General features: G+C 35.8%; 1 protein-coding gene across 8 annotated transcripts in view; it reads right to left on the bottom strand.

Annotated features, from left to right (window-relative positions):
* The window catches only part of ITSN1 (intersectin 1), a 142,253-nt gene that overhangs the window by 36,542 nt on the left and 82,302 nt on the right, over positions 1 to 23,409 (bottom strand). For 6 of the 8 annotated variants that reach the window (XM_054813507.1, XM_054813539.1, XM_054813498.1 and 3 more), the window contains 9 exons: positions 21,580 to 21,809; positions 20,158 to 20,279; positions 18,132 to 18,146; positions 13,150 to 13,394; positions 11,349 to 11,508; positions 10,276 to 10,481; positions 9,481 to 9,563; positions 7,139 to 7,305; positions 363 to 408 (listed from right to left, as the gene is read on the bottom strand). In XM_054813507.1, coding sequence (XP_054669482.1) covers positions 363 to 408; positions 7,139 to 7,305; positions 9,481 to 9,563; positions 10,276 to 10,481; positions 11,349 to 11,508; positions 13,150 to 13,394; positions 18,132 to 18,146; positions 20,158 to 20,279; positions 21,580 to 21,809 — 1,274 coding nt within the window. The remainder of the gene's footprint in view (positions 1 to 362; positions 409 to 7,138; positions 7,306 to 9,480; positions 9,564 to 10,275; positions 10,482 to 11,348; positions 11,509 to 13,149; positions 13,395 to 18,131; positions 18,147 to 20,157; positions 20,280 to 21,579; positions 21,810 to 23,409) is intronic. The other 2 variants (XM_054813513.1, XM_054813550.1) reach the window with 1 other exon arrangement.

The following is a 23,409-nucleotide window of genomic DNA, read 5'->3' as shown; positions in this document are numbered from 1 at the left end:
TGGGCAAAATACTATAAAACCACAGAGTAAGAATGAGTACTTCCATTTTCAGCGGCGCTGGCAAACTCGGGCTTTTTGTAGGCTTCCAATGTTCTGTTCACCAATCTATCATGAAGTTTACATTCATTTTTGAGCAAGCAGATTTTTATTCTTGAGCTACATGCTATTTAGTGATTGATACATGCTAGATAGGATCATTGACAGATTAGGCATTATTTTATTATAGACAACAGTTTTCATCAGTGTGAATTACTACAAAATGACCGAGAGCAAACAGTTTATTTTCATGGAAAACATTGTGTTGCAATTGAACTTAAGTACTTAAGAACAGATATAAGGTGCTGTCACAATATATGACTCACCAGGTTTCTTCCCTAAGCTTCCTGTTTTTCCAGATGCTCCAGAAGCCTTGAAACAGAAAGTAAGATATGTTTAGCACTCATATTTATTTCTCCAGTGTATGAAAATGATTTACTATGCTTCACCTTAACACATTAAACAAGGATGTAAGTAAAAAACACTCACAGGAAGATTCTATTCTTACAGAAACGCTTAAAATTTTAAATGGCAATTAATATATAGGAATAAATACCAAGCAGTGTATGGAAGTGGATAACTAACTACATAAATGTGTAGACTTCTTTCCTGATCTTTTCTTCCTTTCATGGACTGCAAATAGCAACGTAATTCCAAATTACATAGCACTTGAATTGTAAATCTGCGTATCTGCAGAATGTGAATTCTGTCGAGTCAAAACAACAATAGTAGTTTTCAACTCTACAAATAGATTGCAAATATGCCTAAAAAAACTAACTGGACATAATTATTTCAATATTGTCCATATTACATTCTAAAATTTCTCACATAGCACATTAGCATAGTCAGTGTAGTCACTGCATCTTCAAGACAAGTCATCTGAACTTTGTAGGTGGTGTGCGTTGCAGTAGTAAAAGTCTCACCACCATTTTTGTGCCCAAGTGAGAGCACAGGACACTGAATAGCAAGGTGCTATCTATCTGTAGCTATTTCTTCTGAACCTAACTGAGGTAAGAGGGATGAACATCATCATCATTCAGGCCAAGAGATTTGCAAGAAAAGCCTTTGAACAGCCACAAGAAATCCAGGAAGCAGTCAAATTAGTTCAGTTCAGTTATGTACAGGAAAACAGCGATACTGAAAGATGAAATTTAACATAAAAAGCTTTCATAATTTACAAACTCAAAGTTCTCTTCCTGGAAAAAAAAATCTTTTCCCTTGAGGCCACTGGTTAGTTGGGAAGAGTTATCTTTATTTATTTATTTTAATGCATTCACAGGTCTATTGATATACATGCAATTAGAGTATTCAAAACAGTGTGTGGTCTCAACTCTGCCCCTTGCATGCCCCCCTTCCTCAGTCATCTTCCAACCCTTTTAGTCACCATCCCAGTCTAGGCCAGCTTCCCCCTGTACCCTAAATAATTACTTCAGTTTCTTCCCAGTACATTGCCAGTCTTACCTTCTGCAATAAAAAGGTTTGATATGGATAACAGCAACATAACAAAGCTAAACTGTACTTTGCTCAGAAATGTTGAATAATCATAAATATCCTCTTGCCTTCAAGCAAGGCTCACAACACTTCTTCTCAAGTCCCCTCAACTTCTCCTTTAGGATTCTCCTTACAAACTTGGAGCCTACATCAAATGACCTGAAAGTTTTCACAGAATCTGAATTCCTCTATGGAAAAGAACAGTTGCATCCTCAATCCATATTAACTTGATTCTTTGAAAACTTGGGGATTCTGGCAGAAATTAATATAAGGAGCAACTACAAAACTAGTTAAATGACTGAGAGAACAGAGCCATTTAAAAAATGTGTATTGGTTTTGAACGCCTCTATAAAATAGATTATTACATAGATCTTCAATCTGTCTTGAAGATTACATAGCTGCTCTAAGATATCCACGTTTTGAACATCTGTCAGACTGAACTATAGCACCTCCCAACACTGTATTAGTCTCGCCAACATCTAGTAACAGCAGAAGACCCAGAAGAGTGGGCGTTGCCTACCTTGCAAGCTGTAACTAGGATTGGAAGGTAAGAGTGGGGATGGTAAGAATTTTCTTTTTTTCTTTTTTTCTTTTTTTTCTTTTTTTTTTTTTTTAATTTGGCACCACAGCACCTTATATACATCTAGTATATTATGCTTCTCCTTGACATTTTGCAACTTCAATTTTTGGAAGGATTGTGGAAAGTGGATTCTTTAAGTTAAATGATACTTGGATAACCACTGTCTCAGTGGTACTTTCTTGTCATTGTAAAAGGCTGACTATAGTTACTTTCTACAAGGCCAGCAAATCTTCCTTTCTTCCCTATGTTCCTTTCTTTCTCCTCAGTACTCCACCTTTCTCTACAACCACTGTGACCTATATTAACAAAAAAAGTGAAATAGGAAAGCATCATGCAGAGATAAGATACAAAGACTAAGTTTAGGTCTGGGGAAAAGGAGAAGATGGACCAGACAAAATGACTGCAAGTCCATTGATGGTCCCAAGTAGGGAAGATTAAAAGGTGTATAACCAAAGGTGACAACAGGCACCAATATGGTAATATCAGGAATTAATTCTGCTTTGGAAAGTGTTTCTGGCAGAGATACACCCTCCTCCCTCCTCAATAAAGAACAAGTGTTTGGACCTTCAGAGAACACATTCCTTCAAAATATCACTTGGTCAACATCCATGTTGCCAGATTAGGAGCATATGTACAGATAAAACCAACTGTAACGCTGTATCTTTACAGTTAACTGCTAAACATCTAGAAATTATTTTAAGAGAGAAGCTTCAAAATCACCTTGACCAGACTGAGCCTGAGTTCTGTTTGAGGATTCTCTGATCCTTTGTAAAAAAGCAGAAGAAATACATAGAGATGTCCTGCAGTACTTCAATAAATAACTAAATTAATAAATAATGTATTTAAGATGGACCCAACTTCTGGGCCATTCAGTAGATGGAGAAGTATTTTCCATTCTTGCTGTTGAGAGAAACACAGTGGATAGGACATACCCCAGCCTATTTCCTTTTTGCACACTTGAGACACTAACTGCATTTGAAGATATTTTGTGACAAGTGATAAAGTCTCTTGAAATGGTAGAGCAAGACTTGATTTGTTAATTTAATAAGACACAGCACTAGACTTGCCAATTGTGTTGTACACTTAAGACCCTTAGAATCCAGATTTTTTTTTCAGAACATTTATGCAAAGTTTCATAACTAGAGGTGTCTAAATTTTTTGTGTTTCCAAGTCCACCATATGAGCTCAGTACCTTATGGAGAGGTAATTATCACTAGTTTCAAGAAAGGCAGGGCAGAATAAAAACCTGTTACAGATCTGTATTCATCTACCTCAATCTAATGAAAACTCTGAGACTGGACCATGAACCACTGTCGTCATTTATTTGAAGAACAAGGACTTTCAATCTGTTAATAAGTTGAAACTTTAAGGGCCAGGAAGTTTAATTTAGCAACTTGAGGTGAATGGGTAGCCTGGGACTAGGTACAGAAGAACAGATTCAAAAAATTTTCTTCTTATGTATAAACCATTGATATTTTGAGGCTTACAACCATTTCTACAAACTCTATGCTTGCTGTTGAAAGACCAGCATTACCTTACTTCTTCTTCAGGCCTAAGTCAATAGTGCACAACACATTCAATTATTCAATTAATTTACTCTTTTAGTAACATTTTCCACAGTCAGCCAGCTGTCCAAGCACAGCGGCACATCTGAAAGTTAACAGACAGCCACTATTGTGAAATCCTTTGTAAAAACTGGCTCTGTGAACAAGCTGAATAGCAAAACACTGTATGTGTAATGGCAATTATCCACTTGGAACAAGAAATATGTCCTGCGGGGTATATGAATCACTTTATGAAAATAAGCATCCTGCATATCAGGATCTCCATGAGCTCTGTGCTTTTTCCTCCCTCACTCATCAAGATTTTATCTGAAGATTTGATTTTTACCAGCAAAAAGGGCAGTTGGAGCACTTTTTGATGAACTGCACTTAGCTGTTTCAGCCCCAGACAAGTTGAGATCAGAGAAACATCAAATTGACCTCTCTAATAAAAATAGTTTTCAGTATTAAATGTCTATTCCCGAGTTCTCTACAAAGATTTGCCAATATGTGTGCCTGTCTCTCACCAGACAGGACAAGCATTCAGTCCTTAAGGAACACAAAAGGCAGCTCTGCACATCTGAATATATATTCCCAGGTTTTGAGACTAAACTCTGTTGAGAATATCTTAAGGGGAAACAAAACCAGTTCCTTCACAAAAGTTCAAAGGAAACTTAACATTAACTAACAAGAATGTAGCTGAGGTTAAGTAACTAATTAGCAACTATCTACCTACAAAACAGGCCTCACAGGGTTTTAGAGGCTGGCAGTGCAAGTTCCCACTCATCAACTACAATACGAACTTACAGGTAATATAAATAGACATAGGGCGCAGTTTCATGATCACGAGATATTCCACAGGTTAGGCAATTATCTGTACACTTGTTCCTATACCTGTGTGGGGCAAGCCACCATCTTTTTGATGTATGTGAAGAATTACTGGTAGGGCTGAACGATAATCCACATCTTGGACTGCAAAAAGCAGTGCTTTTCTTAACCAGGTAAATCCCCTGATACAGACCCGCAAACACCTCCGCTGCCACAACTGAAGGGATGTTGCACTGCGCAGAGGAGAATCAAGCTGCTAGACTTGGGGACAAAGTGTTCAGGATCTCTTGTCCAGACCCTCACTGAGCTCTGTTGTCAGGGCAAACCTATATCCTGCCTAACACCACAACTTACTACACTACAAAATTTACTCTAAGTGTCAAAAAGGCAAGCTACCCTGCTGTGATGGGCTCCATAGTGCTACAGCTACAATGCTTCCACTAACTGAACCATTAAGTGCTCCTCTTCTAGTCTAGGATCTGATCAAATTTTATCTGCTGCTCCATAGTCACTAGATTTGATGCAACTGAAAGGTAGGAATAAGCACAGGCATATCCAAAACCATATACTAAATGTAAGGTATGATGTTTCGCTTCTAAAATGAAGTATTTAACACAAAAACCAACTAAGGATACAGTTCAAAACCAGCTCAAGCTAATCTAAACTGATACTGAGGCAATCTTGCCTCCTTCACTACTCTCCCCCTGTACAAATTCTGGTACTGACATTTTTCCAACAGCAGCAGAGCTGCTTCAGAGTACCATCTTAGAAGTATCTATTACTTCTGCTAGACTAGTTTTCTGCTCTGCTTACTGTCCTGCTTACTAACATGTCAGATGAAAGACAGTGGCAGGTATGACTGTACCTGTGCTCACTTACAATGGGTTACATACAATCATTTTGTCTCAGAAACAGTGTGGCCAGCAGGACCAGGGAAGTCCCTTTGTACTCAGCACTGGTGAGGCTGCACCTTGAATACTGTGCTCAGTTTTGGACTTCTCACTACAAGAAAGACATTGAGGTGCTGGAGTGTGTCCAAAGAAGAGCAATGAAGCTGGTGAAGGGTCTAAAGCACAAGTCTTATGAGGAGCGGCTAAGGGAACCGGGGTTGTTTATGCTGGAGAAAAGGAGGCTGAGGGGAGACCTTGTTGCTCTCTACAGCTACCTGAAAGGAGGTTGTAGCCAGGTGGGTGTTGGTCTCCTCTCCTAAGTAACAAGCAATAGGACAAGAGGAAATGGCCTCAAGTTGCACCAGGGGAGGTTTAGATTGGATATTAGGAAAAATTTCATCACCGAAAGGGTTATCAAGCACTGGAACAGGCTGCCCAGGGAAGTGGTGGAGTCACCAGTCCTGGAGGTTTAGTGGTGGACTTGGCAGTGCTAGGTTAACGGTTGGACTTGATGATCTTAAAGGTCTTTTCCAACCTAAATGATTCTATGATACTATTCTATAAAACCACAGTCTTAATGTGGACAGAAAAGCGTACCTCACAACACAATGGAACAACTAATCAAAAGTGGGGCAGGACTTCTCCAGTATAAGACTGATTAGTTCTCAAACTAGCAGTGCTAAGGATTGAAGAAAATTGTTACATGATGCAAAAAATAAATGAGAAAAGTTTCTAAAATGTTTCTGAAAGCAATAGCACAATACTATTTCTCCCAAGGACTGCAATACTAAATATCATTAATTACAATTTTTTTTAATCCTGTCTCAGAAGATGTTATTGAAATTTCTCTTCTATCTAGAAATTCGTTATATAAAGGCTTTCTACAGCTACATATTTCACTGCAGGTTTTATTCTTTGGCTTTTCCACCAACAGAAATTATTTTAAGGAGTGACTTTGCTCAAGCTCTATATTGCAGACACAATCTTTCATTAAGTTGTGTCACATATGCATAGAATTCAAGACTTGTGGAAAAAGCCTTACCACCCAGATTTCTAAAAATCCAGTAATTTTTACTTATTTATTTACTTTTAAAATCCCTATTACTCTGAGAGACATAAACAAGAACTCTCTCTCATCAAGATATTAGTATTGTATTCAACTGTGACTCCAAGCTAATTCCTACTAGTAGATGAATTATCCTCTCAAACAGATGAGGAATATAAAGGAGAAAACGTCTTTCTTTAGATTGCCTACAAAGAAAGAAAATAATGTAATACGGACACATTCTATTGGATTATTCCAGAATAAAAATCGGATGAAACAGAACTTCTATAATTCAGTCAAGAACTTTCAAATAAATATGGTAGTTAGCTAAGTTTTGTTGTGAAATTTGTTACCCTTGATTGCAAGAAAATGACAATAGGGAAAAAAAAAAAAGATAATAGACTGAAATATTACTCTCTCTATCTTTTTGTAAAAATAATGGTAGTGAGATACAACTCAGTGATTAAAAACTTACCTGGGGAACAAAGTAGTCAGCTATTCCATTAATGTATGCAAGATTCATTTTAATATGTGATCCACAAAGTTATTTACAACATTATGTTGTAAAATGCAACTATAATTGTTTTCCTTTTCCAATCTCACATTCAGTAAAACTGCAAAATATTTTTCCTTCCCTTATGATCCACTGGCTTGCAACTATCACCACACCACCAAATAAAACATACCTCCCCCAGCTCAATTTTATAACATTTCAATATGTCTCTACCTCGGAATCTTTGAGTCTCACATAATTAGATGGGAAAACTCCTGATTTATCACCCAGGGTTCCTGTCCACCAGTCGCCATCTTTCTTTGTCACAAGAATCATATCGCCTTGTTGAAAAGTTAGGTCTCCTTGTTCAGAACTCTCATAAGTATACATAGCAATGTACTCTGTAAGAGGGAAATAAATACAGAACATGGGAAAACACTTGATAAACTGCTCAATTACCATCTGCAAAACCTAACTAATATAATGTAGTCTATCTATGAGCCAGACAGAATACAAATTTATTAATTACTATTCATAGAAACCTCAACATTTAATGCATAAAATGGTATCTATCAGGACTAAATACAATCTATCAAAAGGCTGCTTCTGGGGAATTTTTTTTTTTTTTAAATAATTTGCTAGTGTAATTTAAATGTACATAAATTATTAATTTATATCAGAAACTACTCTGAAAACATGTTTCCAAATGGTTTCTCTTTTACGCTGATGATTAGAATTTTCAGTCTTGGGGATGGAAAGTTTCAGTATCCAAATATCTGTAGATACAGTCTTCATTTTACATATGCTGTTTGGCTCTCGTACACAATGAATTCTTTCATTACTTGAAGCTTTGCATGAAGGGCCCACATCTCATTGCATCTTTCGCAACAGATGGCTGGGAAATGTTAAGACAAAGCCTGAATGTGTTCTGTTTTGTTAAAACACAGTCAACTACTTAGTATTCAAGTGCAAAAACACTAAAGTAGACTGATGTTGAGAAATGCAATGCAACTACATGAAAAGTTTTTACATAAATGATTACAAAGAAGATTTTCAGACAATTTAGTCACATTTTCTGTACAACTTGATACATTCTTATTTAACTGAGCATTATCACGCTTTATATGGGCACAAAACAGATTTCTGAAGATTACATCCTCTGCTTCTAGGACCAGCTCCCGACCTAAGAGCAGTTCACAGTATTTCAGGAAGACCTTCATGCATATGCAACAAAAGTGTTCAAGTATTCCACTGCAGCTGGCAATTGTTCTATCTGCTTGAACACGAAATCTGACCAAAACGCTTAGCTAAGAGAAGTTCAGCAAGAATTCAAACCACAATTACTATCCTTAATGAAAGCTAAGACATGGTTTGTTTAACAACTGCAGCTGAAGAATGCACATCTGTGTGTATGCACATACACATGAACACAGAGTTTAAAAATCATAACGTATGCTATACACATGAAATTTTTCTTAAATCCTTTAAATGTAATAGAAGATGCTAAACCCATGCTTTATTATTTCTTAAAAATACAGCTTTTTTTGAAATGTTTTATGAAAATGTTGTGTTCCTTTTCAATACAGACATATAACCCGAGATATCCCATACTTTACAAAAAAGACTTAGCATTTCTACAATTGCTTTTCTTCAAGTATATAGTGAGCAAGAATAGTTGTATTTTGAAATAACTGATTATCTTACTTTCCTCATTACATGGATCTTTACCATCCCCTCCTTTTAATTTCTGTAGTGTTCAGGCCAGTGGCAAATTAAATACATCAGTAACCAATGAGACTCTTAAAGTTGTATGTAGAATCGTAGTTAAAAACCATAAGGTGTGCTGTAGAGATTATATACAAATGTTCATTTATAACCTATATTTAGATTCATTGATTTACTCTGACTGCGATTTAAATTAACCTAGCTGACTCCGCACTGAAGTGGATTAAGAGTGCCCACACAGCCCGTTAACACAGCTCTTGTGTGTGGAGACATTAACCACCAGCTGAAGGGTGCTACCTGCCAGGAATGCGTCTTTTAAAACCCTTTAGAGGCCTGACAATTATCTGTCTGTGCTCCAGGCTCCATCTTTCAAAATGAGGGGTAGCCTTGCCCATAAGGATCACAACGTTCTATAACTGACTGTAATTTCTTAATTAAAAAGAGCTTTAATGAAACATTGGAAATGAGCTTTGGGTGAAATTGAGACATTTGTTAATAATTCCTGATATCATGAAGTACGCGTACAGATGTGCTTATTTGGCCTTCTTTGGCAAAAATCCATTCCAGATCAGGAATTGTTACCAACGTATTTATACAAGAAACAGTACAAACTACAGAAGATATTTTAATGGCATGTGAAATTATTTCTTCTATATACACAACATATATAAATTCTTACCATAATAATTTAAACTCATTCTAGAGGCAAATTGATTTGCACTTCAATGTTAACAGGCTCGATCTTAAAACACTAAGATCTGATTCTAAGCTTGCTTCTGGTAATAAGTAAACTTATTCTATTTAATTACACAGTAAAATACTATTAATGACATTCAGTTTGAAATGCTTACCTTCACCTGACATAGTTGCTTTTGTTGCTGGTGATGCTACTCTTTTCAGACTAGCAGGACTTTCTGAGGAACCAGAATCCATGCTTTAGAAGAAAATAATGGTTATTTAAGAAATTAAATCTCTTCAGAAAAATTATTATTATATTTAAAAACTAAAAAATGCATATGCATCCATAAGCAATTCCCTAAATTTTAAAAGAAAAAGCAGTAAATGTGCAAAACAAAGTTTTTAAGTACAATGGCCAGTCATGGTTATGTTTAGGTATCTGTCTTAAGATACACAAGTTTCTGCACCTCCTCTTCTCCCTCAGCAAAAAAAACCAATTAAAATCATTCTCATTTGTATTACTAATGTTAATGTTGCCTTCAGATTACACAGAACCAGATTTTGATTGTTTTATCCTCCAAGAATAACAATAAGTGATTACGTTCTGAAGTATACCTTTGATTTTGGGGAAAGATAAGCCATGACTTACGTAGCTGTAATTCATAAAATCCAATACACTAATTTTTTAGTTGCAAGTCACAAAATTAAGACCATTAATTAAGCTTTGGGTCTTTTGTGGGTGATGACCCATGGAGAACTGAGGTCAGTTTTCTTATTCCTCACATGAATTTCCAGGGTTGGAAGTCAAAACCCCCACAAGAAAGTCATATAAAAAACCCCACAAAAAAACCCAAAAAACATCCCAAAACATTTTTACAGAGTAGATTGTACACTTGAATTTTAAAGTATGCAAACTTTTATATTTATTTAACTATTACAGTAAAGTACAGTAAAAGCAAATAAAATACCTCGTTGACTTCCTAATGGGGCCTGAAATAAGCTTCACATACGATTTAGGAAACCACCCCTTTTGTCCTTGAACCTCTCCAAACCACCACATGTCTTGCTGCTCCAAAACTGTGATGATATCATTTTTGTTGAAATTAAGGTGGTTGTCTTTTTTCGCTCTCCAAGGATACAAAGCCTGTGCTTGAAGCCCCTCAACTTTTTCACCCTATTGCAATTTAAAAAAAAAAAGAGAGAGAGAGAAAGAAGTCAGTCATGCACCACCTCTCATAAAGAAACTTAATTAAGGAATTACACTCTTATGCTTCTTATATAACAAGAAAATACACAGACTTTCCCTAAACTGTATAAAGCAAACTAAGTCAATTAAACTTACAAAGTAATACCAGAAATGTTTACAGTCCCCCTACATTTGTATCTGTTAAAACATAATCAATACAATGCAAGATTATCAGAGGTTTTGCTTAACAAGTTATATAAAGTTTTACAATTAAGATATACTTCTAATAAACCTTCATGAAGCTATTTTGGTAGGACTTAAAGTAAACTTTACAGAAAATGATGCTTTGCTGCAAGTTATTCATTGTACATTCCAACTTTTTTTTTTCCTCTAAGATACTAGGATATTTAGCATTTTTCAGAACATATTAGCTTACAAGAACAGTATGTTGTTCAGTTGCAGAGAAGGAAATGCCTTAACAGATGGACAGAATTAATCTGATGTGAAGCTTTACCATTGCTCTTCCTACATAATGCACTTCGGAGTGAAGGTTATTGTCATGTGACTCAGGATAGCCCCAAGAAGTGACCCAGGACTTCTGCCAAAACATTAAGACTGGATCACCAAAGCCTAAAAAAGCCAGCACAGAGTAGCACAGAGTAGCAGAACAGAAACCGTTTCACATTAAATTCTGCCACAGATTTTGCAAATGGATGTACACTACCTGTCCATCACTTCAAACTGAAATAGCTTACCCGTCTCAAGGGACTGTTTTAATGCATGGTCAATGTTCATACTTTGCTTTCCAAACGTTTGTGCTGGGTCAGAACAGCTTTAATTAATATAGGTGCTCACCTGACCCAAGACAGGAGAAGGAGATGATCCTGTAACAGTGGCAGGAGTGAAGGCTGATCGCTGCCGCAGCTGCCCTGCACTGGGAACAGTCAAAGACGGCTGAGCTGCCCAGGCATCCCAGTTATCAGTTTCTGGTTTCTCACTAGTGTTTGTCGGCCATCTGTAAAAAAAGGGAATGACAAAATTCCTACTGTTTTCATCTGAATAAAAACATTCATGCAGGAAGATTGCGCAGAAAAAGAATTTCTACATTCTAGGTCAATTTCTTCTAATTGAATATTCCGTGAGCATCGTAACTCTCAGGTGGAAGTAGTGCAATCAAACATAGGCTAACAACAAATTTATCTTAAAAAGGCAATCTCTAAATACAGTTGCTTGTCCTTGCTACTTAAGACCAGCTGTTCCTGTAATTTAGTTTTATTTCATAGCTGTGCCCCAATAGAACAGAAGTTCCAGTAGTGCAGTCTATATTATGCACTGTGGAAAGAGGTAACTTAAAATAATAATAATAACAAAAAAATATCATTCTTTTCGAAATTGGTTTGAAAGCTGCACACCTGCACATCACTGGCCTCTCATATCCCTTTCTCCTATGCATCATTTTGCTGCTTCTCATTCAAATCCTTGCCTTTTTCCTTTTGCTTAAAATTCTTTCCTACTGACTTCTTTCAACTCTTTGGAGTTGTATGCAATCTCTTATCCTTTTTATGTTATCTCTTGTCCTTTAAGATGCCTACTAAATCTCATAATCCACATCTCTGCTTCCAAATACCCACTTAAATGAACAAAATCCCCTGAACTCTAGGAGTGTAAACAAAGCATCTATCTTAAACCTAAGTTTCCTTTGCCTGTTGCTTGTGCTATTAGTTGATCAATTGTCCACCTAGATTTTAACAGTTACCAAAGGTCACAACCATCCCTAACCCCATAGCATGTCAAGGACAGTATTATTAGTATAAATGCTCTGGGACTCACTTTGTATTGAACTTGAATATTAATTTTTATGAAAAGCATAAAAGCATGCATTATCCATATAAGGTAGAAACAGCTTTGTCTAAAGTATGATTTAGTCAAAACAATAAAATCCAGTATGTGCCAACTATCTCCAGGAAGCTCAAGATTTAGTCTTACCCTCCTCCCTCAGAAAAATCACTGTTTGTAGCAAGTTTAAATAACTGGAAAAGTTACTGTGACCTATTTGATGAAAATTTTGAAATAGAACATATTAGGTACTGTAATATAGCACTAAGATATTTAGGTTTTAATTTGTAAATCTGTATTACATGATCAAAAGATAACACAGTTACTTACCCAACCCCATTTACATAGGGCTGACAAAACTGCACAGAGCACTGAGTTAACAATACATCTGAGGAAGGGCACATGTTCTACTTACATCAGTCTCATTAACCTTGTGATAAGGAATTAATAAATCATCTTTTCATGTAAACTCTGTCATGATCATATTTTGCATAATCCAAGTTGGAAACCTTCAATGAGGATTGGTGTCAACTAATTTAAGAGAAGGAAAGTGAACACCTTGGGATTTCCACCATGTTACCATCCTTAAGAATGTCTCCTATTTGTGGTGTGTCCTGCATTGCTCATGCAGATATGATGGGAGCACAGTTGAAGTTCCACAGGGCTGTGATTTTAACTATTTACTACAGAAAAAATATTTTACTTCAAACAAGCTACTTTTATTTTGCAATCTTGATACTCTGCGTTAACTGCCACCACAGTCAAATCAATTAACAAGGACTCTACCACATTTCAGGCGATAATCACTACCCAAACATACGTTGAACTGAAGTCTGCCCAGTTATTGGTAGTTGTAGTACACTCTGTAGAAGCAGGAGTTCCTAGCGATGTAGTGGTTTCATGCACAGAAACTTTTGGTGCAGCAGCTGCCTCAACTGCTGGCTTTACAGAAGCTGGAACTTCATTTTCAGGTATTTTCTCTGCATAGTTTGCAGGGAACCATCCAGTTTTCCCCTTCAATTCTCCACCAAGCCACCCTGGTTCTCCAGTCTGGCTTTCATCCACCTGTAGATGCATTAAGTTGGAAAGTTAAGAAACATAACCTACAAATGGATTTTTTTACTTAAAACAATCCACCTTATCCACAGTAATTAACTTTCTATAGTTACAGAGACAGGACACTTTCATTACAAATACAAGTTCCACCTAGGCAGAAGTTTGCCGTCGTTATTTAATTTACCTTTGGAGGATTATGTTGACAGCTATTCCTTCTATGGCATATTAATAGATAAGGGAACATTTTGCAATGCAATACTGCTTTGCAATTATTTTCTTTTTTTCCCCCAAGCCAAAAATTGAAAAGATTTCTTGGTAATGAGGTAGGAAAATTTTATTTCAGTCCTAATACATAAGCCAAGCATCAGTTTTTAAACAGTTGCTTCAAAGTCTGTTGTAGTACAGCAGACCTGGGAGAAGTGAGTTCTAGAGAAATCCCGTAAATATTGATATTTCTGGTTTAACTAACACAAAATGCAGCTTTTAAGAAGTTTTTCTAGATTTTCTCTTGCAGAAAATACAACAAAAAACCACAGCATATTAAAACCAACATCCATCAAACAATTCAAAACAAATTCACAGATTTGCCAAAGTATTTATACAAAACAATTCCATAGTAGGTTTTCACACGTAAATTTGGAGGTCTCTGTTCTTTCCCCTCACTCTGTTATCTTTGCCAAGCCATAAAGTACTGGATAAAACAGGGCTATTTTTGCAGCTGTATTTGAATTCCTACTTATTATTATAATCTTGTTAAGCTACAATTTTGCAAATTTCACACTTTCCTGTTAACTTTTCTTAAACATTTTGCACATTTGTTCTCCAAGCTCTACTGACAGACTACTATCTTAGTCTGTTATTTCAACAAAAGTGATCAGTTGAAATTCTGTGAGCTGCAGCTAACCACATTCAGCAAGAATTGCAGAAGAAAAGTAATTCACTATGGCTACCCCTGGTGAATCAATATGGTGGCTAAATACCTCCAAGGAATGTCAGTTACAGAAACTTTTTAGATAAAAAAAAAAAGGCAGTAATTGTATTTGGTAATAATTTTGGTAAATTTGGTGTTCTGGTTATCTAATTGCTTTGATAGGTCAAAAGAATCTCAGTTTTCAAGCAAATCTTTACATATGAATAGGGTTTACACCTTGGACACATTAACACCTACTTTGTACAGCAATCTGCTGTTTATAGCTGCAGATTCCCCACTAATGAAAAGTCAGATGACCAACTCCAAAAGAGTGGCTGTTTTTTGGCAAGAATTTCTCTCATCTGTTTAGACCATTAGCAATCAGTATTTCAATACATGTAAGAGTTCAAACAGCAGCATAACTCAAGAGCTGACTGTGGCAGATAACAGTACAGCAGTCAGAGATGCTTAAATTTGTACTTCTAAATCACCTGACACTATTTCCTAAAAATCCATTATCAGCGTGAGGGGTTTGATGATAATAGAATGCTTCATGAGCTAAGGGATAACAAATAGTATCCTTTTCAGTCAAAGGAGCTTTCAGTATATGACATTATACAAAAATAACATATAGTAGTGTCTCAAGCTAGATACTTCTACAGTTGGAAACACACCTATGAAGTCACACTATAGATTTTAACAAAATATAACCTGATCAGCTGCTTGTTTGGAGAAAAAAAAAATAGTGCCAAAAAAAATTATTTGTGGCAATGGTGCAAACTAGTCACTCTAAACTAAAGGTGGGACCATTCTTTTGCCTAGAAGTGACTGAAACCTAAGCAGCAAAGCTTCTGCCTCTGATAGTCCCTGGACTACTCATCCGAGCTGCTAATAGATTGCTTTGCCGTAGGCCAGTTGTTTGCTCTTTGACTGCCTCCTATTGCAATTTCTATCTCACACCCCTCTTTTGGTGCAAACCAATCCATTATTTCTGCTTTTTGTTGGGTCCACCTGCTGTCTCAGTCCCTATTAACTCAAAGCAAAGCCAGAAATAAATGGACTACATGCTTGACTGGTTCAACGTGGTTTTACTGCAGTGCAGAGCAAAATTTCCACTGCAGCACTGAATGGGATTGTTAAAGCAGCAGTATGAGTGATGGAAGGTCACAGCAAAGGGTGAATCTTGGAAGAGAGAGGGAGAAATGGATTATGAGCACCGGACGCCAAGTTGAATAATCTAAACAGTAATAACAGTCGCATCGTTTCTACTCATTCAATTGGTCAAGTAGTAACTAGAATCACTAATGTACAAAAAAATCGGGATTGAAAAGCCAAAAATCTGTTATGGTGATGTTCTGAAAAGGGCATCTTTGAAATGAATCCCAGTCATACAGAAAGCACTGCGATTTTTCAGAAAGAAATGTTTTGTACAAGCAGAGAAGAAAAAACCTACCAAAGGGTTTTAAAAACAATTAATTTAATGTCTCTTTAGAAGACAGTTTTAAGTTAAAATATTTCATAAAACAGCCTGTTAGGATAGTCAAATTTATGCATATTTAATCCAATTAAGTTTTCTATGTATACTCATGAAAAGGCACTTCGAAGGATAATTTTAACTCTATAATTCATAAAAAAATCTAGTTTCTCAGTTATTAGTATAAAATATAAATTGCATCTTTTTTTACAGTACAGTACTGGAACTCTAAATAAATTTGAGCCTTTTTAAAATTAATTTGTTCTAATTTCCTTATATTTTCACACCCACCATCCCCAAGTCCCTACAACAAACCATCCCAGATTATTTTTTTCCAAAATACAACTAGACTTTAAATGTACACGTGAACAGTGAATTATAGTGTGTGTGGTTTTATTTTTTATTTATTCAACCATACTTTACTGCCATGCCTTATAACTACTTATTTCCAGCGACTGAACACAAGTGACAGGAGTACCAGCAACACAACTCTTAGCAGCAAAAGCAATAGGTCCAGTTAATATCTCTGCCAACAGAAGGGCTGGCTTTGCAGTGGCCTACTCCACTTTGACCTGGCTTGTGTATCACCACTAGCAGTGCATGCATACAGAAAGAGAAGCCCTATTTTATGGCAGATATTCTCTCTACATACAAAGCCAAACCTTAATACTCTCACAAAAAGCTAAACAGAGTACCATCATCTGTCTTGTTCAACTACCTGTCCATTAAATGACCATTTTAATTCTATTCCACTCGTAGGCTTTTGATCTAGATATTTGAGACTACTGGAATTTCTGTTATAATGCTGAATATAAGCCCTGCAGGCCAGAGGTCATATGCTGATTACACCCACACAGCATCTAACACAACGAGGCTGTCTATGTGTCTAATAGAAAAGAACATTCATTCTAACTCTCACAATTAATAACTAACAAAACTGATGAGAAACTATCATTATGAATTTGTTTTAGACTTTCCATGGAAGCTTCTTTATGAACTTCTTGTTTAACTTATGTTCTCCTGCTATCAGAACCACTACAGTTCAGTAATTCAATAATTCGCCTGTATTCCACTGAATTATGCATAAGTTTGTTTAAATAAGCTGTATTACATAAAATATTATCAGCAACAACAGGATCCATTCATTTACTCAAGCTGGAGCCTAACAGCAGAAAACGCCAGCAGGATTTGCTTTGTAAGAGAGCTATCCAAAGAAAAGAATTCCATACATTGTATACATATATTCATACACATAACAGAAACTTCTTGAACAGATAGAGTCCTGAAAGAGGCATGGCTTTCTTGGCTCAGAGCATTTGTTGCCAGACGAAAACTTGGTTAAATTATAGTTAGGATTATAAATCAATCTAGTTTACAGTGAAAGAAATTTAAAGTACATAGAAAAGAGGGAGAGAAAGCAGAAATCCAAGTTAAGAGAAAATATAATAATCCTGTAGTTAAACAGTGGAAGACTTAAAAAAAATACAGCCCACGCCCCACACATTCTCTAAACCATTACACAAGATACATCAGTGCTACAGATAACTAACGTGTTTTGGAAAGTCAGGTAGAAGAAAGTCCTCCTCAAATTTGCAAATACTTTTCCTTTCAGAATAACCCCTCATCCTTCTCCCTCATTTCCACCAAGACAGGTCTCAAGAATCATGCACAGTGTAAAAGTGCATTACACTATTGTAAAAACTATTTACAAGCTATACATCTATTAAAGCCACACGTCATTCTGACATAATGAATTCTGCAGTCCTAATTACACCCAGGATTTAGGCCTGGTTCCCGTGTGCGCAGTTAATGGATTTGGGCTTCAGCTGGATTCTTTGCTCACGGCAGTTACTGTTTCGGTGGAATCTTCTGTACAGCGATAGGATTACAGAACATGATTGCACAAGCCCGCACGCACAAAGCCACTTACAGTGCTAAAATGGTGAAGTGCTAAATTTGCCTATGTTAGAACACAGTTATTCTAAGCAATCCTTATTTTGTTGCACACACTAAACTCCTAACTATATAGGTCAGCTTAACTACAGAGTTGCATTTATGTCATAAATTAGACACACTTTAACATGTAAGCTTGTAAATGATAAAAACATAACCAACTCGAACCTTTCAGAAGCACAGGACATGACAAACACTTAAGGACACAGAAGAGTTTAGGAGTCCAAATGCCCATTATCAAAAGTAAGTTATGGTCCATTGCACTTAAATTACTTTTGACAATGTGAGCTAGTTTGTTAATTTTACCCTAGGTGAATTCAAAAACAAGTAAACTACATGGTAACAAAATCTGTATTTATGAAAATGAATAAATTGCATAGACTTCCTAACAGTCATATAGCACACTTACCCATTCCCTTTTAACCTCCATCAGGAAAGCAATGATTTAAAGCAAGGCAGAATTATAACACATTTCACAAAAGTGTCTTAGTTATATTAACTTTTCTAAGAGTAGCTCATTTAAGTAATTACTACAGAGCAGGAGATAAATCCCACAAGAATCAGTCATCAAGTTTAATTATTGTCAAAAGTAAGTTAAATAAAGAAGATTGAGAGTACTTAACTCTACTTTTGTAGAGTAAGTTAAAATAAAGTCCAAAAGTAACATATAGGAAGACTCAGATTACCTCAAAGTCTCTATTTAAAATGTTTGAAGTGCTCCTTAAAATCATATATCTTTGGCAAAAATGTTATTTCCCTGCAACTCTACCAAATAGTGATCACTTCCTCAAGAGAAAAAAAAAGTTTAATTATATGCCTAGGCTATAATCTATTTCCCAAGAAAGCAAGACAACCCAGCATTTTTCAACAGCCGAAGGAGACCCATGTACCTGTATCCTCTCTCATTTAACAGCTGACTGACTGATACTATTTCTTGATGCAGAATAACACCACATTGCATTGTTGTTCTGAATAACAGGCAGGCCTCTTCCTGAGTCAATCAGTAGTACTACTAATCCAGGATTCACCTCTTATTTTCCAAAAGCAGATTCTAATGTCACAAACACTTCAGTGTGACACAGCTGAATCAATTAAAAAAAAACCCAAACAAAAAAACCAACAAACCACCAAACCAAAAAGGTTGAGAGATGAAGGCTCATCTCCCCAGAATACATGCTTTTAAAAAAATAGTTATCATTACAACGTATGAGAGTCTACCAAGTGTATTTTTTCCAAAAATCCATTCTTACTAAACTGTGCCAAAACATGATAGGTCTTAAAATCTACCTTGTAGGGGTAGAACACTATAATGAATATACTTTCCCACAATGAGTGAGGTATCATTTAATAGTTGCACTAGGAATTTTCATTATGAATAGACATATGCATGTTAAGATCATACTAGCAATTTATTAATATACACATTTAATAACTGCAGTCATTAATAACAGAACTATAATTTTAGAGATAATTAGAGACAAAAGCAGAATATTGCTTTAGAGTTTAACGCAACAGTTACAGGCTGACCATATTCCTGTATCTCATTATCTACTTAGAAAAAAGAAAGGAAATTATTCTGTACCAACACACCTGCAACCAAAATTTTTAGGTTTTGAAGTTTCCATTTTTTAGAAATGACATTTTATCTACTGTATATCCTCTTTAAAATAAATTTAATAGTATCTCAAAAAAGAGTTAAGTAGATTAAAAAAACAAAACCAGAGTAAATTGTCATACAAACAATTCCAAGTTACAATTATGCTAGAACATTATGTTGAAAACTGCCACCAAAAGAGTTGTATAAAAAATTTCCAGTATTACTGAAGAAGTGTCATCATCATACAAAGACTATGTTAATATTTATGTGATCATGACAGAACTGTAGCCATCTTGCAATTTACCATAATTGTTTCACACAGTACTACATAGTACTGGACATAACATTCTCTTAATAAAGGCAATTTTCCAAATTAAAAATTTTACACTGCTCTTGTACTATTTTTATAAAAAGGTAAATTTCTTATTAGAAACATACTTTATTTATCAAAGCCAGTATTTGATTCCACACATAATAGCCACTCTCTCAATAGAAAATAACAGTGACTTTATTCCCTAGAGACCTTGGAGGACAAGAAGCCTCTTGCTGAGATAATTTCCATACAGGAATCTTTTCAAACACATTGACAGACACACAGAGCTCAGCATACTAAAACTGATACAATCTACTCCTAGATTATGTTTAAACTTCACACTTACAATGAACTGTAAGAAGCTATCTGTTACTATAATAGGCTTACTATGTCATACCACATCATTTTGGGATTCACTGAAATACTTCTTTCAAGTCTGTAAAAAATCTTGCTATGTATAATTTCAATCACACAAGTGCAAAAGCTTAAGTGATTTTTTCAAGTAACATCACAATCCCTTCTTACCATGACTATGTCGCCAGGCTGAATAGTGATTTCATCGTGGCTTCTTGATTCAAAAGGATACAGTGCTCTATAATACACTATTTTTACATCCTCCTGAGCAGAAATGGTTAGGGGAGCTTTTTCTGAGCAGAAAAAAAAAACATACAAAGAAAAAAACCACCATAACACATTATTTTTAAATATTTGAAAAATGAGGAGGAAGTCAAGACAAAAATTAACAAACCTTACACTGTCTGTAGGAAGTATATTATCCCCCTTTTATGCAAGGGAAAATATGAAAAGGAGTTATTTAAAATACAATTTTTGTGCTATTTTCTTTTCTAAACATCAGGTAAAATATTACTATATTTTACCTTTTATGATATATACAACTATTTTCACAAAAATTACTTTTCATGTGCTTCAATGATTTTGTAGGTTAAATCCGATCAGCCACAGGGTCAAGTTATACAGTGGTGCTCTTGCATGTATCAACAGTACCCCAGATACTTTTAGAGTCTGCTTGTGTAGCTGCTTCATTTGTGGTGGCTGAAAAGAGGTCACTTACAAATGGTGTTTTAAAAAAATTACATGCTAAAGATACACTATCAGAAAAAGAAGAATACAAAAACCCCCAAAGATATAAGCTAAATTGCTCTTGTATAAGGCACTTCCTGTTTTGCCTATTCAGTCATAAAAGTGCCCTCTGCTACTCTGCACAAATAATACCTAGCAAGAGGACATATTACATTAAGTCAATTCTAGATTTGGACTAAAAGATAGAAGGTAATTTTCCCTTTATGCAATCCTTTGATCAACTATTTAAACAAATATTACATTCCCAATCAGTTCTTTTGTGTATGTATCAAAGGCACTTAAGGGGAAACCATGATTCCCAATACAGGCAAAAATCAGGTGATAATGCAGAGAAAAAGCTTTCAGCTGAAAGTGATCATGTGTGTAGCAGAAAAAAGGTAATTAAATCTTAGACTTCAGGTCATTTGTTCAGTAAACAACATGCATGAGGAAGGGGGAAGAGGAAAAAGGATAACTAAATGACATATTGCTACTGCTCTAAGAGATCCCAAGGCATATTTTCCACACCAAAATAAGAACTGTAAAGAAAAGTACAGAAATAATTTTTGACATCTTGCACCAAGATCTTACAACAACTTAGAGCTAAGATTCTCTCTTCAGTTGGCACTGTGAGTCTCATCAACTGTGCTTTACGCTCTGCTAAACACCACACTTCTAGGAAGACTAGCGAAGCCTAAAAGAACAACTTTTTGGAATCTAGAGTGCAATCCATATATGATTTACTTTAATAAGACTAGCAATCCAATCTTGAAACATAATATTCTTCTGTATTAAATGGAAAGACAAAACAGAAAAGAATTGTTCAAGAGGCACGCGCAACAGCATTTCTTGATTTTTTTCCTCTACCTGCATTTGACCAAGGAGCCTGGACAGCTGGCTTGACTGGCTCTTGATGTGGTTGGAAAAGCTTACTCAGTTTCTCTTGCATTTCCTGCTTCCCCTTATCCTCACTCTCCTTCTTCTTGGTTATTTCTTCCCTTTTTTGCTTTTCATCTTCCTGAATTTTTTTTGGCCACTGAAGTTCTTCTTCTGGTTGCACTCGATCAAGCCGCTGTTTATCCTGTTCCTGGATTCGCCTGTTGGACAATTAAAGTGTTTTTTTTTAAGCCAGTCAAACAAAAGTTAGTTGTCCTTGTGTGTGATCTATAGTATAAAGTGTACACTTTATGGCTTTCGCATACCCTGTAAGAGCTTTTAATTTTATTTTGGTGAGTTATCAACCACTTCACAGCATCTTCTTACACAATGACTCCTAGAGGGCAAAGAAGAAATATACAAGAAGATTTGCTATGACTCCATATGTATTCATAGAGAAAAAGCTGTGACTCAAAGACAAATGAGAGAACACCATTTCATGTAACCTACTACTAAGCACAGGCCTCCATTACCTTGAATTGCTTTGTCTTTGTGCTTAAAAAAATACCTTTAACATAATTTTTCTTTATTTTTATGCATATCAATTCTGTATCCTCGCAATACGATTCCACAGAACTCTAAGAGGTACAGAGCAACTTGAGCATACAGAAATGATAACCTAGTTTTGTTTTGGAGCTGAATGTAACATAGGAGAAAACATTCAACACCATTTTTTCTTTTCAGAGTACTTCAGAGATTTGTAAATGCTAAACTTTATCTTCTTTATGTGATCTCTTCTCCTCTACAATGACATGAAAATATTTACCTCTGTTTTTCTAATTATTGTATGCAACTTTACACAGGTATCTTAGAACAGTCTCTTAGTCAGCTCACAGTGCTCTGAAAATTATAAGCTTGACAACATTCAGTATCTTACACTTTCAGTCCCACTTCTTCAACTCAACAACATCTGAGTCTCAACTCGGGCATTCAACAATATTTGTGTTTTCATAGTTTTCCATCGGATTTATAAATCCTGTGCAGCTAAGTGATGAACCATATGGAGAATGGAAGACAAAAAAGAGAAAAAAAAAATGTCCCTTGGCTGAAGAAACAAAACTCCTCAGCATCCAAAAACCCAGACATGAGCCCTTAACTTCCACGTAACCGTAAGGCTGCTTTTCAAAATCTCTCCCCAAGCAGCCTAATTCAAGCAATCCAAGTATCCCATTATATCAGCATTGCAAGTTACCATTTTCATTTGCCTCACAATTCCTTTTATTTAATCTAAGCCTGTAGATATTAGCTACAGTTATCACCAGACATTTTCAATAATGAATTCTTACCATAAAGTTTTCCCTGAAACCCAATAAGCAGCAAATTATACACTTGAATTTTTATCTCCTCAGCACTAACTTCATCTCTAAAATGCAGGAAGAAGTCAGGAATACTGATCAAACAAATTGGTTCTCCTTATTTTCTCAAAGCCACAAACATCCCTAGGTAAGGCTCAAAATAGCCAAATCGGGAAAAACAAACAAAACCAAAAGCAGTAATCAGAAAATGTGGCAGTCCTGATTCTCCTGCTGCGGGGCAAGGAATAAAAATATCTGCAAGTCTCATACAGCACTCTTGCAGAACTATTCAGAAAGTTTCACATTCCCAACTGTGAAAGCTAACAAGTCCTTCCCCCCCAACAGAGGACAACAGAATAATATTCTCTGCTAGAAACAATTTGCACCAGTAAAGATAACTCTAAAGGGCTATAACAGATGCGCAGTGTGCTTTATTTTGTTCCATGACCTATTCCACTTCAATACT

The sequence above is a fragment of the Grus americana genome, chromosome 1, assembly GCF_028858705.1.
Source record: "Grus americana isolate bGruAme1 chromosome 1, bGruAme1.mat, whole genome shotgun sequence".
NCBI classification, from domain to species: domain Eukaryota; kingdom Metazoa; phylum Chordata; class Aves; order Gruiformes; family Gruidae; genus Grus; species Grus americana.
The sequence above is the reverse complement of the archived record's forward strand: the minus strand, read 5'-3'. Positions and strand labels throughout refer to the sequence as shown.